The 19,192-nt window shown below is 42.3% G+C and overlaps 1 protein-coding gene across 11 annotated transcripts in view; it reads right to left on the reverse strand.

The window, feature by feature from the left end:
- Positions 1-18,705, reverse strand: part of MRTFA (myocardin related transcription factor A) — a 177,968-nt gene extending 159,263 nt beyond the window's left edge. For 8 of the 11 annotated variants that reach the window (XR_006276916.1, XM_038393103.2, XM_038393071.2 and 5 more), the window contains exons 1-3: positions 18,548-18,700; positions 3,668-3,729; positions 725-793 (exon numbers count right to left, since the gene is read on the reverse strand). Coding sequence is in view for 8 of the 11 variants with exons in the window: in XM_038393103.2 (XP_038249031.1) it covers positions 725-748 (24 nt within the window). In the remaining 3 variants the exon portion in view is untranslated. Of the gene's footprint in view, positions 1-724; positions 794-3,667; positions 3,730-18,547 lie in introns of those variants that run through there. The other 3 variants (XM_043502082.1, XM_038393038.2, XM_038393094.2) reach the window with 2 other exon arrangements.
- Between the last annotated feature and the right edge of the window lie 487 nt (positions 18,706-19,192).

Here is a 19,192-nt window from a genome sequence, read left to right on the forward strand (position 1 = left end):
CACACTAAGTCAATGTCAATCCATGGCTTGCCCAGTCAGAGGTTCTTCAGAAGTGAAGCAATTCTTAGTCTTCCTTTTATCTTTGATATGAAGGAAGTTACCTCCACAAGGGTCTCCAAAATGATATGTAAGGAAAGTATCCAGTATACTTCCATTTACATTGCAAGCAGGCAACACCTGGAGGCAGGACTATTTTTTCCAGTAAATTTAGGTCCTGGCAGATTGGCCTGAAGACTGACACCATAGCTGTCTATACTATAGCACAGGCAGCAGTAGTGCAAGCTTCTCTCAAACTCCGCATCTCGACAGCATGCATCAGCTCTGACCTTGGGGAACTCACCTTAAGGTAAATGAGTTCAGCCTCTGCTGTAGAGAATGCCCATGACATGATCCATTAATTAGCACAATTTTTTTATTATTATTATATGTAAATATAAAATTCAGACACTGGTCCTCTGGGAACTGGACTGTGATCAACTCATTTCATAAAAGCAAATGAACCATTTTCAGTTACTATCAACCATAGGCTGGACTAGACCAGTGACTCCAAGGTGAAGGGTTGTGTTTATCCCATCCCCGATTCCTTGAGTCACCATCCTCCAGGCCTTCATTTAAAAAACAAACAAACAAAAAAAACATTCTTGCAACACATGCAAACAGAAAACAGAAAAGTTGATAAGGAACAGATGGGTGTGGTGCCACGACTGCATCCTGCCCCAATTACCTTAAAGAGTAGGGGACAGGCCATCTTTGAAGATCACCTGAAATCTTTTCACTGTTGCCTTGAGCAAATCTGCCAATATAAGATCCAAAACAAAACATGTTGGGGCCAGCAAGGAAATAGCAAGAAATCTTATCAGACTAAAAGGTCTGAACAGCTGTTTGTTAGGGCTTAGAAGGAGAAGGAGCAAGAATGAGCATGTCTGCGTAATTACATCGAAAACAGCATCATCTATACAATGGCTGATAAATCCATGTAGATAAAGACAATTCCCCCATTAGCCTTAAAAAACCCACTCTCATCCAGGACCATATTTCTAATGCTCTATAGAAATTTTCCTCAAAAAAATTCACATTCATTTTACTCAGTCCAGCAGTGATAAAGGTTTAAACAAAAGCTCACAAAAATAATTGTCAAATGACCATTTATTTCTTGAATACATGAATAGCAGGTTCAGAAATATAGACCAGAATCCCAAATATTTTCAAATACATTTCATAATCTAATGCTTATAAGAGGCATTCTGTGGCTTTTCAACTCTTCGAACATTGAAACAGAAGCCTGGGTGGACATAAAAACAAAGGACTGTGGTATCAGAAATGTCACTTGTCACAGTTTTAGGAAACTCATGGTGTGGTATTTACTAAACTAATCCTGCTCAAAAACATGAAAATAACTTCCTTTTCCCATCAAAGTCTGTACTTAAGCCCTGCAGTGGGTGTGAGGGGAAGAATTCCTTCCAATTTCAAAAGCAGCAATCTATTAAACCTTGAATTGGTAAAAGTCACCAAATGAGCATCTAATCCCATTTATACCCAGCGCAAATATTGTTTGTGTACAATTTACTGCCCACTTTGTGCAATATTCCTTTAAAGGTTTCAGCCATAGTATAAAATAATTTTCTCTGGCATTCTAGAGCAATCACTACCATCCAAGAGCAGAGCAAAGGGCCAGTTTTATTTCAGTCACATAGGCTGATGAAGTTTATCCACCAGTTCAAAAGCCAATAGAGAGCTATTAATACAAGACCTTTACTGTGGAAAGCAGAGAATTTGGAGGAATACTAATTTACAGGTACTGAAGAGGTATAGTCCCTGAAGTTTTTTTAAATCAGACTAACCCATCTGTGTGGTCAAGATCAGAGACTGCCAGAAGTTTTCTAGGTCCATTCTCCCTCTCTAATCATGAGAATCTCACACGCTCTGAATCCCCAGGAGTTACACCAATCTGAGTTTAACTTCCCTACCTTCCCCCTAGTGGTCCCCAATTTGGAATCCCAGTTTCTTCAATACGGTTTTCAGCTCTCTGAATACTAACATGACATCCATTTCAATATCAAGGCCAGAATATACCAAATTATCCAAGATCTTTTACTCCTTTTATTTCCATTGTGACACCTGCCTACATCAACCTATGGAGTTCCAGCTACTGCAACTATCTAGGCAGTTTTATCTGCAGCAATGATCCTGGTATGCTTTAGAACAGTGGTGGGCAAACTGCAGCCCATATGGGTAATCCACTGATGGGCCGCGAGACAGTTTGTTTACATTGACCATCCACAGGCACAGCCACCTGCAGCTCCCAGTGGCCACAGTTCGCCGTTCCTGGCGAATGGGAGCTGCAGGAAGCTGCACAGGCCGCAGGGACATGCAGGCTGCCGCTTCCTGCGGCTCCCATTGGCTGGGAACAGCAAACCGCGGCCACTGGGAGTTGTAGGCGTCCGTGCCTGCGGATGGTCAATGTAAAAAAAAACTGTCTTGCAGGCTGCCAGCAGATTACCCTAACGGGCATCCCGAGGACTGCCCACCACTGTTTTAGAACATTTTAACATTCTACCCAAGATGATTGGTTGTTAGCCAAAGGTATTAAGGACTCAATAGGCAGGGAAATTTATTCTTCTCAACTCTAAACGTGGCCCTATCACTTGAGGCCTAAGGCACATTGGTGGAGAATAAATGGGTAATAAATAATGTGGGAGAAGTTTGCATTGGTGTTGCCCATACTTTACCAGTTCTGCGGTAAAGAATTCAGCCTCCACTACAGTCAAATAGGCTGGCTCTTTTTCTCCCTCCAAAAAAGGAGTAATACTGAACCAGAACATTGGAGAAATCTAAAACAAGCCTTAAGCCTGGCTTTACAGCCTTCCCGTCAGTGCTACTAGAAATGAACTAATGATTTTCTGTCTCTTTGGACTCCACTATAGTAAACTTTTACCAAGTTAGTAACCAGGCTGTAACAGATACAGATGACTACATTTAGCCTATGGCCAAAAATGATTGTTTAACACATGGCTCCTGATCCTGAGGCCTACCCTGCATCACCCCTTCTTTTGGGCAGGTTTATATCACAAGTGCCAGGCCATAATTGAATTCTAATATGGCAATTCTTCTGTGCAGACAGAATCACCAGGTTGTGTATAACTGAGTGAGCCAGCCTACCTACCATAAAGGCGTTCAGATACAAGCATGGTATAAGAATTTATATAGAACAGTCTCAGTACAGGAAAACATCCCATATGAACATACTGTATTTAACACACTTCTCTGTACCGAGACCAGCAGCTGAGATAGTATGTGTAGAAACAAGGTTGTTTGGACAAAACAATACAAACTGGGCTCTTCTGCAAGGTACAATAACTTTCTTATGACTAACTTTCCTAGAAAAAATGGATGCTCTTGACATGTATGTCAATATTGACACTTGACATGGTACTAGTATAGCTGTGTCCTATGTTTTTTATCTCTTCTCTATCTATATCGTCAGATCTCATGTCTATATGGATTTCAAAAATTCCATCTTCAGTGGAGAAGGGCAATGACAGCGACCATCACGGATAGTGCCAACAAATCAATGGTAAATTTAAAGATATAGTACAAAAGAGCAAATTGCTTTGAAAACAAAGGTATAAGACTGGAGAGGGCAGAGGGGAAATATGTTTATACATACCTTGCTTACAGTTTCCACAAACACACACAGTTTGGTTCCATGCCAGCAGCAACCTCTGATCACTGAAAAGGGAAAAAACGAACACAAATTCACGGCTCTTCATACACAAAACAGCCGACATTCTGTTTTAGCATGAGACAGAGTTCCTCCCAAAGGTAGTGATAAAAAACCTTCTATGTATTTTGGTACACACATTGACAAAAGTAGGATTGAAACAGGTAAATATCACCTACCATTTTGGCAGTTGCACCCTTAGCACTGCCAAAGTATCACTTCTAGTTCAGTTTTGTTGATCTTTCTGTTCCAAGGACCACACTGTCTTGAGACCTTGAGTGCCAACAATATTTAGTACACAAGCTGCCTCTCCCCCAACCAGTCAAGCCTTGAACATAGAATGAGGAATCTGGGAGAACATTATGACTAATTTCTTCATGTTACCCATCCAAACAGAAGAGAAGACAAGAAAAGGCAGCATACATGCCATGACTTTGCTAAGATTGCAACAGAAATCTTACATTTCTGCAGACTTTTTCTTGAAATCTTATGTGAGATGTTGAGTTAAGCATGTGAGCGTTAAAAACCCCTATTTTTGCTTGGTGCCATAGACTGAACATGAACATACGGCAGAAACACTAACTAAGGCGGACCAGAAACTAAGGTTAGTCATTATTTCAGATCCTCCTTAAAGCCTGCAATTTTAATGAGAAGACAGTAAGGATGGAAACAGGTTTCCAACCACTAACTGTGGACTCTCCTCACTCACATCCATCTTCCATACATATAACTTTCATAATAAAATGATGAGTATCCCTACAAAGGACTCAGCCTACATCTACACTCCAAGATCGATCCACTGGCAGTCGATTTAGCGGGTCTAATGAAGACCCACCAAATCGACAGCAAATCACTCTCCAGTCAACCCATGTACTCTACCCCCAACGAGAAGAGTAAGGTAAGTCGACGGGAGACTTACTTTATTCACATTGCTGGAGTTGCATAGCGTAGGTCGACTTACTGCGGTAGTGTAGACATAGCCTCAGATACAAAACTTTATTCTGCTTTCTACTCCAAAATACATTTCTGTTTATAGTAAGGGCTACAAAAACATCATCAGCACCACACTAAAGAGGTGGAGGAAATGACTGCAGTCAGTGGCAGATCATCACATCATCTCTGGAAAAAAAACAGCCTCTGCTTCTCACTGTACAGGCTTCAGACCTGACAGTCCTGGAGCCATTATGAAGTAACAAAGCAAGGCTGAAAAATGTAGGGAATGTGCAACAGAAAATATTATGAGAAACAGAAGGAATAGGGTCAAGAGGACGGAACAAACACGTGACCCACACTTAGGTGCTTGGACAGTTACAAGACAGGCCCAAACTTAAAAAAAATTCACTCCACCACATAAAAGCTGAGAAGAGAAAGACATGTCCAAGGCAACTGCAAAAATATAAATTTGTTAGAAAGAATTCCACTTCTACCTGGCCAACTATTGTCCTGGAGGCAGCACACTGCAAGGTGGTTAAACTATTACCACACTAATCTAAACTGACACAAATATTAAACTTGAAGATCTTGCCATTTTAAGATCTTCTGACAGAATTTGAACTGTCATTGTGAAAAACATTTCTATCCTTCATATGAACTCAGTATGCTGTAGCACTGTCCAGCCTTGCCAGCCTCCAGCCAAATCAGCCAAGATGGCCCCCACTCCTTACTACATTCACCTCAATGAGTTATTAAACTTCTAGACCTACTTCTGACCATTTAAATGTCAACACAAATTGCCTGCTTACAAAAAATGGACACGTAGCAGAAGTCAAAACATCTTTTTAGAAAGATTTTGCCAAATTCACGGGATTGTACTTACAACCCAAAAGGCGGGAGTGGGGGGGAATATATATGCTTGTCTCACATCCACACTGTACCTCCACCATTGCTAGCACTGGTGAGGCTACACTGACAAACAGATCCTAATTTTCCTAGGCTAGGCAAGGCTAAAAATATTATTCCTGAAGACTCAAAACACCTTGGAAAGTCTCCTAAACACAAAGGTAGAGAATGATACAAGACAAAAGTTTAGTCTCTCACTTTGTTGCATAAAAAGCCTTGTTATCTACTGATTTGCTAAGATGATTCTGCTAGACTTCCTTATATTATTTATGGAGATTGTGCCCTAAAAATTGGGTAATGGAAAGCTTTGAAGAACATTCATGCATGTGCATTTCCTGAGATTTGTTTATTTCCAACATATTTTACTGATAACTCTTATTTACAACTCCCTACTCCATTTGCAATCTCCCTTTTTCTTTTACCAGTAGACTGTAAGTCACCTCTAGAGCAATTCCATTTACATGAAAATTGAGAGGAGCTGGTGAGGCCTTTCAGCTAAACTCCTGCTGGCCTGTCAATTTTTGGTCACTGGGTTACACTTATGTCCTTTTTTGATTTTAAGAGCCTAAAGAGAAGAAGCAATGGAAAAAGATTTTCAGTGTCTCAGTCACAGAGCAAAGATTAATCTGATAACTGTTAATTATTGATGGAAAATATTTTAATTACTTTGCCTTTATTGCCTGTCTCTACCAGGACATCAAAAAGTATGTACTTTTCCACTCCTTTTTGCCTTTAACTATAAGAAACCACTGCAGTCAAAATCCTACCACTTAAGTTTTTCTGAAGAAAAAAGTAGCATCATCATCTTTAAGAAATGCAGAAGTCTCATCTTGCTAATAAACTTCTCCATCCAATGGAAATGTTTATACACCACTGTTTACATGTTCAGGCCAAACTGCTGCTATTCCAGTGATTACAATAGGTTATTTGCCTTTGCTGGTGACTTGGAACTTGGGAGTGGCTGAACAGCATGGAAATTTACCAATTGGCACAAGCCTCTGATCTGAATGTGGCAACTGAGGTTCTATTCTAAAAAAGGGATAGAGAATAAGACGGAGAATATCTTATTGCCCTTATATAAATCCATGATACGCCCACATCTTGAATACTGCATTCAGATGTGGTCTCATCTCAAAAAAGATATACTGGCATTAGAAAAGGTTCAGAGAAGGGCAACTAAAATGATTAGGGGTTTGGAATGGGTCCCATATGAGGACAGATTAAAGAGGCTAGGATTTTTCATTTTGGAAAAGAGGAGACTAAGGGGGGATATGATAGAGGTATATAAAATCATGAGCGATGTGGAGAAAGTGAATAAGAAAAAATTATTTACTTGTTCCAATAATATAAGAACTAGGGGCCACCAAATTAAATTAATGGGCAGCAGGTTTAAAGCAAATCACTTGATCATTACCTGTTAGGTTCACTCCCTCTGGGGCACCTGGCATTGGCCACTATTGGATACTGGGCTGGATGGACCTTTGGTCGGACATAGTATGGCCATTCTTATGTACCCAATTGTTCCTGCAGCCAAACTGCCTTTCAGATTGAACCCATATCTTTTAAAAGCCTTTACATGAATTGTTCTGGTGATCAGTACCAGATGGACAGTCATAGAAACAGTAGAAAAGGTAGAGCACAAAGACTCAGTACATACTCCTCCTCCACTTCCAGGCACAAAAGTGCAGGAACCCCAATTTAGGTATGTTTTCACTGCAGAGTTAACCTGAGTTATCTAAACTCAAGTTATTCTCACTTGAGCTGGGCTAATTCAAGAGGAGCAGACACCTCAAAATAACACTCAAGCTGCTGTGCTCAGACTGGCACTGATGTGTGCGGAACAGACTTCTGGGGGCATAGCCCAGGGTTCCATTTACTTACAGTAAGCTTAGCCACTTTATAAATTCTTTCCCACTGAATTGTGGGAGAATTTGCCAATCTTTTCTGAGCACATGGTGGGGGGAACTGTGGAAAGGCACTGTAAGATTAGTGCCACTTGAGTGGAGCTAGCTTGCATCCACATTTCAGAGCCCTCATGTTAGCAACTGACCGGTTCTGCTAATTTGAGTTTTAGCCTATACCCCCCCCCCCCATGGGTCAGCCAACTGGAGTTGAAAGCACAACTACACTCAGGCTAAGGGTTGGGTGTGGATGGGACTCAAGTTAGGGACTCAGGTCAACTTTGCAGTAAAGACTTAAAAGGACAAGCACAGAATTCATTCTTCATCTATCAGTTCTTGGTCACTCAGACCGTCACATTCAACTCCTTCCTTAGATTGTGGGGAAACGGAGTTCTTTGCATCTCTCCACACCAATCTTTACTAGCAACTGATACTTCAGTTGCATAGCTGCCCCTCCTCACAGCTGCTGTCTTCCCTGCAGCTGTGCAATCCTTACTTTATGAGCAGCCCCAGGCTTGCTGCCCAATTGAACTGTATCTGAGCCCACTAACACTGTAAATTATTGCAGCTCAATTCATAAGAAAGATAAATTCCCAGCTAATAAACTAGTAAAATCAGCCACAGAGGGTGTGATACAGAGATCCTTTGGTACCAGTTGGGAATGGGTTCACTATTCTATATCACCAATTCCTATCTGGTCTGAAACTCACTAGACAACAAAACACTGCTTTCTCAGTAATTACCCAAAAAGTGTTTTATAAGATATTAAACGAAAGTCAATGACACACTGGCCATTAATATCATTGTGAAATGTACCTACTGACACTATATAAAGAAGTGTGTGTATATATACATACATACACACACACACACACACACACACACACACACACACAGAAATTATGTTTTAAAGTCTGTAACAAGGCAGAGTGAACAAAAAGGTCTTCTGCCAGATAGAAGCATAGCTATTCACCTATCCCTGTCTTTGATGTAAATTAAGCATGGTATAGCCAACACAATGGAAGTCCAATTTGCACAGGAAGGCAACGGGAAAAATGATTGACGGGAATATGTGAAACCAACAGGGGGAAGCACATTGAACAAGCAACATGGGAGAAGAGTCTTATCTGGGGGTGCACTTCAAAAGGGACATTTCAACAGTTTACTGGACCATATGAGGAAAGGGAAATGACCCCTTTCTTATCTTTCAATGAGGAAGTCAAAAGGACAGTGCTTTTCGCATTCATGAAAGTTCGATCCTGGTCACGTGGGCAAGTGACACTGGGAGACTGCTTTTGGTGAGAAATTGCTTTAGACAAAAATTTAGCCTGTCAGAATTAAGTTTAAACTCTAAGAAACATGTTATTCCTTTTGTTTCACTTGTAATCTGTTGTTCTTGCTCACTATCTCTTAAAAATCTTAATCTTTATAAATAAACATAAGTGTTTTCACTACAAGTAGATTCCAATGCAGTGTTATCATAAAGGATATGGTCCTGAGTTGTGCCAGTCAAACTGTGTGTCTACACTGTCTCTTTGGAGACAGCTTCCCTGGTTATTTCTGTGAGTTTCTAGTATCTGGCTGGATACTACAGAGGGGGATGGCTTTCAGAGGAGCATAGAGGTCTGCAGAGATCTGGAAGTCAATGCTTATCTGTGGCCAGAAGCTGTTGGTTTCAAGGTGCTGAGACACAGCAGGTAAAATAGCTTTGCGTTAAGAACAGATGGTGGTGGTGGTGAAGGTGAAGTACTTCAAAACCTTAAGTACCTGTGGGGAACATCACAGAGAGCAGAGCGTCACTCCCTAACATTCTCTCATATTTTATGGGTTAAAACAATTCTGGGAACTTCTGAATCCTTGTATATTATTTGTCACCCTACACTTGCATGCTGTCCCCCACATATTTCCCATTGTTCAGTTTTTGAGAACATGGGCTCTCAGATGCAAATCTAATCCTTACTTGATGCTTTTATAAACTAAATTAGAAAACAGAGCTGCTGGAGATTGCAAGATTTTAAAAGCTGTGCTACTGAAGAGATTACAATCTGTTCCACATCTGCATAGAAATGAGATTTTATCCCAACATTTGTAAAGAAAACAAACCCTCCTGCTTAGCATTTATATAAGGTGGGTTAGAAAAATTAAGGCTATCAGTCCCAAGCAAGTCAGCAAATGGTGCAACTAAACCAACCTGAATTCTGGCAGACTGCTAGAATTAGAGTCTTCACCCTCTTATACAGCTACTATTCTTGGTCATATTCTAATATACAGTTATACACAGACTATCTTTGGGCCAAGGCACTTACAGGGCACAAAGCAAATAGTTCATTATACTCACTCTCACACTAGCTCCTGCTGTGGAAATTCTCTCCACTAATACTACATCCCTGAAATTTATTTATTCTTAACAGATTAGGAACTGTTCCTAATATATGACAGAAAATTGGCTCCCCTTTGGACTGTGCACAGCAGAGGAAGAAAATGTGGGAGACCAAGTGTGATGACAGAAAAGGAACTCTTTTTGTCAATTAGAAAGAGAGAACTGTTTATTCTATGGCCAAAACCATACTAGTATTAGGCCTCAGTCCATAATAATAAAATATTAATACTTTCATAGTGATTTTCATCTTTGATGCACTTTAGAAGTATTAATCTTTACCAGACAATAGGAGAGAAAGAATTCTCCATTTAAGGAAACTGAGAATTAGAGGTTAAATAATTTGTCCAATTCCATAAAGGCTGTCAGTGACAGAGCCAGGACCAGAAGTTTGGAGCACCTGGCTCCCAGTCCTATGTTCAATTCACACCTATATTCAATTTATCAAAAATTCACCACATTGGTGGTTTACTTAAGTGTGGTTTGCCAACAGAGGTCACTTTGGGGCTACCAAGTACATGCTACATATCCAGATTACAAAGCGATGCATTCCTTATCCTGCTCTTTGACTGCCCAAGAAAAGAAGTCAAATGCGTGTGACTTCTATATGCAGTTCAAAACAATCTCCTCACGTTTCATTTCCTCAGTCTGATTAAATTAATTGTGCACCTGAGATCTCCGGCTAAAAGGGTTTTCATGGCCCACAATTATTTGAACGCTATGGAAGAGGAATCTACATGCCTTTCCTATTACGAAGGGAGGACCAAACTGAAAGAGAAGGCTTGCCTATGAACAAGACTAAATGAAACAGGACTAGAATTCCACCTGAGAGGCAGGACATAACAGTACTTTACAAACACACCAAAAGGAAATCCCCAATTATCAACTCATAATTCAGTTTCTAAGCTTTAAAAAGTGTATGTTAATTTTTAAAAGATTTATATAAAAATTCAACTAACTAATCTGACAATGCCTGAAACTACAGGAGGTAGTGTAATGATAGTATGAAGCACAGAAGAAAAGAGCATTATACAGATTATATCCATTACTTTTGATTTCTTAAATGTAAAACTGAACCTAGGATACAAAATAGAAGATAACATTTCCAAAGACAAATTAAGTGACCAAAAAATAAGTTTGTCTCAAAACAGAAATTGATATGGATCAATAATGGGGCTGAAGAGGATAAACTACTGTTACTGCCATCGTTTCTCACTGCCAAAAACATGACATCATGGCAGAAGGAAGGCTCCCATATAAAGAATACATGTCATTTCTTTCCTTCAAGGACACACTGCTGATCCAACCTGCACTTAAAAATCTTAAGAGAAGCAACAAACCAGCACCTCAGACAGGAGGCTGAAAATTAAAACTGTTCTCATCCCACTCCTATTCATTTCCCCTAAAGGAGCTGCACTCCAAAGTGGATGGGGGAGGGGAAGGGCAATGTACATATGTAATTAACCATATGTTCTCTTCCTGAAGTGCAGAATGGTACTAGCTGAATGTAGCCAGAAAAGAAAATTCACCAAAGTGGCTGGCTGAGCAGATAATCATCCATTCATATGCCAGTTTTAGTTTTCAGTTTCAGATCAGATACACTCATCAATGCACCTCAGCAGTGAGTTCAGCATAAAACAATTACATTTCACTTGCCTGGAGGAAGGATTTGGTAGTTCCAGACTGATGAACAAATTAATTTTCCTAGCATATAACAATACCTCCTCCTCTTCAGTCTCCAAGAAGATCTGACCATCACCCCAACTTTGCTAAAAAAAATCCTTAAAGGAAGAATACTGTGTAATACATAGGACTTATTGAACATTAGATCTAGTTACAAATAAATCACCAGTATTTTTCAAAAGGCATCTTACACGGAATAGTGAATTATTAAGAATGGAGCAGCTATTGAGACAGTCTGATGACAGCATGAGAGGCTGAAGACTCAAAGTTGCTATACCTTGTATTTGAGTATATTTGGGTAGAAAGCATATAGGAAACCACTTCACACACATCAGATTCACTTAAATAAACTAGAGATACATTTTTAACAGGTATAATGAAACTTTCTTATAGTGAAGCAATTAATCCCCTTCTCTTCCTCACCCCAGAATTTCAATTTAAGCAGCATGGAATTCCTCTCCAGAAAGAGATGGGGCAGCAGAGTGGAAATCCAGGCTATGTGCTGCCTCTCACTCTGGTCCCGCTGGCCAGGAGAGAGTGAGTGCTGGCCCATAAGTTACAGGGCTTTGTTGATGCTTAAAGCTAGTCCCAGCGAAGGGTCACTGCAACTTGTATAATTTTTCAAAACACTGAACAATGTGGAAATTTTGTTTTCCTATATTCATATATTTTAAGGCCAGAAAGGACTATTATGATTGTCTACTCTGACATCTCGCACAATACAGGCCCCAGAATTTCAACCAGTTTTGCGTCACTATAGATTTACTAGATACAATTTAGTTTTAAGCAGGTTCCACTCTATTTCTAAAAACATTTTAGGTATTTAATATAATGAAACTTGTCTGAATCAACCACTCAAGGGACTGACAAATCCTTAACTTATTGGAAGTAATTTTCTATTACAGGTGCAGCAGAGTCGTACTCAGGGTATCAGTGAATATTCTGGGGGTAGTCTCTTGACTGAATATTCTCATAAAGGTGGTCTCTTGTATAGGTGTCACTACAGAACAATTCTCAAATATATTCATAGTGTGGACCATTTATTAAGAGAGCACCCCTCTGTTGCACACCTCCTCTCCCAGCCACCCAATTCCAAACTTCCCTGTAAAAGTTAGAGACTGATGTAATGAAAACAATGTTAGTATAGTATTAATGAAACAGGATGGAAAAAATCCCTTTATGAATGGGAACAGTTGCTGAGTTACATTTCCCATCCCCCATTCTATATTTGGGCTGCTTATTTTCTCTATCTGGATGTAGGACTTCACTTTTATTGGGGCCAGTCACCTTTTGTTGCTTACAGCTCCCATGACTCTAAACTCCATAACTGTCTGTAGTCTGCTTTGGTTTTCCTGTACATCTATTATCCCTGCAATGGAGAGTAATCTGCAATATGATCAGAGATCAGTGCTAAGAGAAATCAAGAAGTCACATTTCCCTTGAAAAGCAAGGATGACTATCTGGTGGAAGATGCAACATTCCTGTTAGGATTTAGGGATACAGGGGTCTGTGCAAAATACAGATTTTTATGGACTGAACACAAGCAAAATGCACTAAGAGCCAAAGCATCCCCCTGCTTTACAATCAAAAGCAAGTACCAATCTTTGAATCTAAGGTTAGTTCATATTTAAGGGGAGAAGCTGCCCTGCCCTATCACTGTCATCATGACACTTTCAGACACCACACCCCCCCCCCCCCCACACACAATTCTTGAATACCATTTCTTTCTGTGTGTCGTATTTGACAAACTGTTTGTCTCTAAAAAAAGGTGTTGCCAACTTTCCCAGATGATAAAAAAAAGTGATCGGTCCAAGCTGAACTGATATTAACGCAACTACTGATTCAACCCACTAGAGCAGAGGCAGATTATCTACATATATTTTATTTGCTGCAGGAAAACTGTTGCAAAGGCAGCAATAATTAGCAATTAAAATATCCTTTTTTTTCCCGACAATTCAGATGCCACAAATATCATGAAAGGGAATGAAAGGAGGTGGATGGGGCCTTTTCTCAGCAAGTTACTAACGGCGGACAGAGATACCAAGTTTTCCTTTTTCTCCCAAGATTATGTGGCATTTATTTTCATGTGTGATCAGGCTTTTCCTCCTCCTTTCAGCAGGAGTGTGTAAAGAACAGAAACAGGAGTTTAAGTCAACATGCAGTTACACTGCTATTTTCTATCTTCTCTTTGGTGTCCTAGCCTAGGCCACAACTGCTAGCTAATATAATTCCAGACAGTATGAATAGGTCGGACTCCCTTAAACTATTCCTTAATCAGCAGGAATGAGATACTATTACAATGGATTCTATTCTGCCACTCCCTCAAGTGCACTGCACCTGAAGCACTCCTACAACGTGAATAATGGAAAAGCAGCATCATTTGCCCCATAACCTCAGCCAGGCAGAACACAATGCCATCCACAGCCTCAGAAATAACTCTGACATCATAATCAAAAAGGCTGACAAAGGAGGTGCTGTCGTCATCATGAATAGGTCGGAATATGAACAGGAGGCTGCTAGGCAGCTCTCCAGCACCACTTTCTACAAGCCATTATCCTCTGATCCCACTGAGGGTTACCAAAAGAAACTACACCATTCGCTCAAGAAACTCCCTGAAAAAGCACAAGAACAAATCCGCACAGACACACCCCTGAAACCCGACCAAGGGTATTCTATCTGCTACTCAAGATCCATAAACCTGGAAATCCTGGACGCCCCATCATCTCAGGCATTGGCACCCTGACAGCAGGATTGTCTGGCTATGTAGACTCCCTCCTCAGGCCCTATGCTACCAGCACTCCCAGCTATCTTCGAGACACCACTGACTTCCTGAGGAAACTACAATCCATCGGTGATCTTCCTAAAAACACCATCCTATCCACTATGGATGTAGAAGCCCTCTACACCAACATTCCACACAAAGATGGACTACAAGCCATCAGGAACGCTATCCCCGATAATGTCACGGCAAACCTGATGGCTGAACTTTGTGACTTTGTTCTCACCCATAACTATTTCACATTTGGGGACAATGTATACCTTCAAATCAGCAGTACTGCTGTGGGTACCCGCATGGCCCCACAGTATGCTAACATTTTTATGGTGGACTTAGAACAACGCTTCCTCAGCCTTCGTACCCTAATGCTCCTACTCTACTTGTGCTACATTGATGACATCTTCATCATCTGGACCCATGGAAAAGAAGCCCTTCAGGAATTCCACCATGATTTCAACAATTTCCATCCCACCATCAACCTCAGCCTGGACCAGTCCACACAAGAGATCCACTTCCTGGACACTACGGTGCTAATAAGCGATGGTCACATAAACACCACCCTATATCGGAAACCTACCGACCGCTATTCCTACCTACATGCCTCCAGCTTTAATCCAGACCACACCACACGATCCATTGTCTACAGCCAAGCTCTACGATATAACCGCATTTGCTCCAATGCCTCAGACAGAGACAAACACCTACAAGATCTCTATCATGCATTCTTACAACTACAATACCCACCTGCTGAAGTGAAGAAACAGATTGACAGAGCCAGAAGAGTACCCAGAAGTTACCTACTACAGGACAGGCCCAACAAAGAAAATAACAGAATGCCACTAGCCATCACCTTCAGCCCCCAACTAAAACCTCTCCAACGCATCATCAAGAATCTACAACCTATCCTGAAGGACGACCCATCACTCTCACAGATCTTGGGAGACAGGCCATTCCTTGCTTACAGACAGCCCCCCAACCTAAAGCAAATACTCACCAGCAACCACACACCACACAACAGAACCACTAACCCAGGAACCTATCCTTGCAACGAAGTCCGTTGCCAACTCTGTCCACATATCTATTCAGGAGACACCATCATAGGGCCTAATCACATCAGCCACACTATCAGAGGCTCGTTCACCTGCGCATCTACCAATGTGATCTATGCCATCATGTGCCAGCAATGCCTCTCTGCCATGTACATTCATCAAACTGGACAGTCTCTACGTAAAAGAATAAATGGACACAAATCAGACGTCAAGAATTATAACATTCAAAAACCAGTTGGAGAACACTTCAATCTCTTTGGTCACTCGATTACAGACCTAAAATTGGCAATTCTTCAACAAAAAAAACTTCATAAACCAGACTCCAAGGAGAGACTGCTGAATTGGAATTAATTTGCAAACTAACAGTTAACTTGGGCTTGAATGGGAGTGGATGGGTCATTACACAAAATAAAACTATTTCTCCATGTTTATTTCCCCCCCGCCCCGCTGTTCCTCAGGCGTTCTTGTCAACTGCTGGAAATGGCCCACCTTGTTTATCACTACAAAAGGAACCCCACCCCCCCACCCACGCTCTCCTGCTGGTAATAGCTCACCTTATCTGATCACTCTCCTTACAGTGTGTATGATAACAACCATTGTTTCATGTTCTCTGTGTATATAAATCTCCCCACTGTATTTTCCACTAAATGCATTTGACGAAGTGAGCTGTAGCTCACAAAAGCTTATGTTCAAATAAATTTGTTAGTCTCTAAGGTGCCACAAGTCCTCCTTTTCTTTTTATGAATTATAACAATGCTTAAACAAATGGTCCATTTCCCTTATCAATGCTTTAGATACAAGAAACAAGGTACACTTTGGAACTGATGCTACAGAGTTCACTTATACATATTTCTGAAGGTCAACACACCTTTCAGAATTACTCAGTTAGGAAACTGCAGTTTTGAGAAGTTAAAAGATAGAATAGCAAGGTAAGCTTATTATAAAGGTGAAATACAAGGGTACAATAAAGGTTGAATTTATCTCATGTGTATTAAATCCTGCCAAAAGCCATGCAGGGGGTGGGGAGGAACTAGCCAAAAATATTTAATTTAACATTTTTAAGTTCTTTTCTCAGCATCCTCTAATCCTGTCACTTTTTTGTTCACTGAAGACAGTTCTGAAAGCATCATTCTATGACATCACAGGTACCAGAAATCTTATTGCAATGATGCATTCAAGGACATTTTCACAAACCAAAAGTGAGGTTTCAGAGTAGCAGCCATGTTAGTCTGTATCCGCAAAAAGAACAGGAGGACTTGTGGCCCCTTAGAGACAACCAAATTTATTTGAGCATAAGCTTTCATGGGCTACAGCCCACTTCAGACATGCACATTTCAAAGTGAAAACAATTAAGGCTTAGCTAAAATTTATTTCTTAATGTCCCTTTCAGCATGCTTGGTGGAGGTAGTAAGTACAGATGTTTGTGCTTAGGTAGCTTTGTAATTTAAATTTTGTGTTATAGTCCTTAGCAAAGTACACAGTAGAAGTCCCCCATGTTCTGCAGCAACTTTCTCATCAACATCTTATGGTGCACTCAATATCTGTTGGCTCACCTAAAGACAAAATGCTCTGTAAAAGATCTATAAAATAGTTTTAAACGTAAGTACTTTGCAACCCTTCACAACACATTTCTTGTTTAGCACAGGTTGAGATGCAATTGCAAATGCCCTGCTACTTAAGCTATACAAGCATGATGAAAGAAAGGAAAGGCTGTAAACACGGGCAAATCCAAAACTATTCACCCAGCCCACTCCAGGTTTAGCATGGGTAGAACAAAAACATGACAAGACCATGTCAGCTAAACGTTTACACGATGCAGTAGAGAACACACACACAGATGTCATGCACAAAGGTCTTTGCTATATGTTTTGCTCACAAACATGATTTGCAATACTTGTTGCACCACCAGTACACACTAATGCAAAAAATCAGTTTTCACATATGATCACTCTGCCTACATCAAAACATAGAAGTATTTCTCATGCAAGGTTCTAGGGTTACACAGGTGAAAAATGACAGGTTTCAGAGTAGCAGCCGTGTTAGTCTGTATTCACAAAAAGAAAAGTATTACTTGTGGCACCTTAGAGACTAACAAAAAGTTATTAGAGCATAAGCTTTCGTGAGCTACAGCTCACTTCATCGGATGCATCCGATGAAGTGAGCTGTAGCTCACGAAAGCTTATGCTCTAATAAATTTGTTAGTCTCTAAGGTGCCACAAGTACTCCTTTTCTTTTTACAGGTGAAAAACTGGGAGTCTTCTAGGTAGCTCCTGATCCACCAGTTCTTTTAAATATGCATTACCCACACAGCGAAAACCCAAGGCCTCAGCTAGAGATAGGGTACACATCACTGAGGAAACTTACCCAATGCAGGCGCAGACAGCATGGGGGACTTGCTGCTGCACACACCGTAATATAAACACAACCTCCAGGATTGTAAATAACACGAGGAAACAGTTGCTAAACATTAAGTGGGGAGGAGAGAGGAGGAAAGGGAAAGATACAGCAGGAGGGGCTATGAGCAGTGGGGGGAGGGGGGCTTCAGCACTTCAGGTGTCTCAGGGAGGGAATTCTGCCGCGCGCCGGAAGGCGGCTCGTGGGGGGGTGACGTATTTCACGGGCAGACAGAGAGGGAGGAGGCGTTTCAAGACAGCAGAGAGGGAGGAGCGGGAGGAAACGAGGCGTCTCCACTGGGAGGGGGGCTCACGAGGATGAGGTAATGAGAGGTTACTGGGGGGGGGGAGCGGGAGAGGTTTCTCACAGTGAAGTGTCTCTCGGGGGGCGGGGGGCTCAGAAGGGAACGAGGAATCTCACTGGGGCCCGGACTGAGGAGGGGAGAACGAGGGGTCTCAACCGGGGCGGGCTGGCAACAAAGCATCTCACTGGGGGTGGGGGGGGGGCTCGTGGAGGGGCCTCTCCAAGGTCGGGGGAGGGGTGTCTCCCCGCGCTGCGGGATACGGGGTGTCTCCCCGGGGCAGTGAGTGCGGAGGGAAAGGCGCCGCCGGCAGCGAGCAGGGGCCCGGTCTCGGGGCGGGAGGGGGATGTCGGGGGCGCAGAACCATCCGCGGCGCTAACAGGCGGGGAGCGGGCCCCAGGGTCTCCGAGGAGGGGCGGATCCCTGCCCCCCTACACGGAGGGACCCTGCAGCGAAGGGGGGGGAGGGGGTCTCGGTTCTCTCCGAGGCCTGAGCCGCACACGCACCTGGTCACGGCTCCATCCCGGCTTCGGCATCGCCTCGTCCCCTTCCGGAGCCGCCCCCCGAGAATAAACTTCCCCGAACTGGTGGTAACCCTGCCTCGCCGCCGCCGGCTCCTCAGCCACGGAAACTGTCCCGCCCCCACCCGCTCCTTGCTAGATGATTGACGGCTCCTGTTGCCAATCGGCATACTCGGAGCTAGTTGAGTGTCACGAACGCCAACCAGTGGCTGTCGAGCGGCCTGGGAAGCTAACGGACATGAATGGGCAGGGCGAGAGGAGATGGGGCGGAACTACTTGTGACTGTCTTGTAAAGCAGCCAATTAGAAGATAGAAATCGTGTCCTCGGCAGTAGGCGAGGTTAGAGTGTTTAGTCCCCTGGGGAACGGAGGAGACGTCTGGACTCTTAAAGGGACAGTACCCATGGGGGCCTCACACTTCCCTCCAACTCCCTCCGTGTGCCCGGGCCGCCGGGCACCTGCCATGGGCGGCCCTTACCCAAGGGAGGGCGGCACGATAGGTGCGGCAATGGAAATCGCATTTCACCGACCCTGTGCCCCACCCCCACACTGCAGGCCCAGAAAAGAGACATCCCAAAATCCCGGGTCAGCAACTTCGTATAAATCTGTGCCGGGAGCCCAGCACGAGGAC

The sequence above is a fragment of the Dermochelys coriacea genome, chromosome 1 (assembly GCF_009764565.3).
Source record: "Dermochelys coriacea isolate rDerCor1 chromosome 1, rDerCor1.pri.v4, whole genome shotgun sequence".
Taxonomy (NCBI): domain Eukaryota; kingdom Metazoa; phylum Chordata; order Testudines; family Dermochelyidae; genus Dermochelys; species Dermochelys coriacea.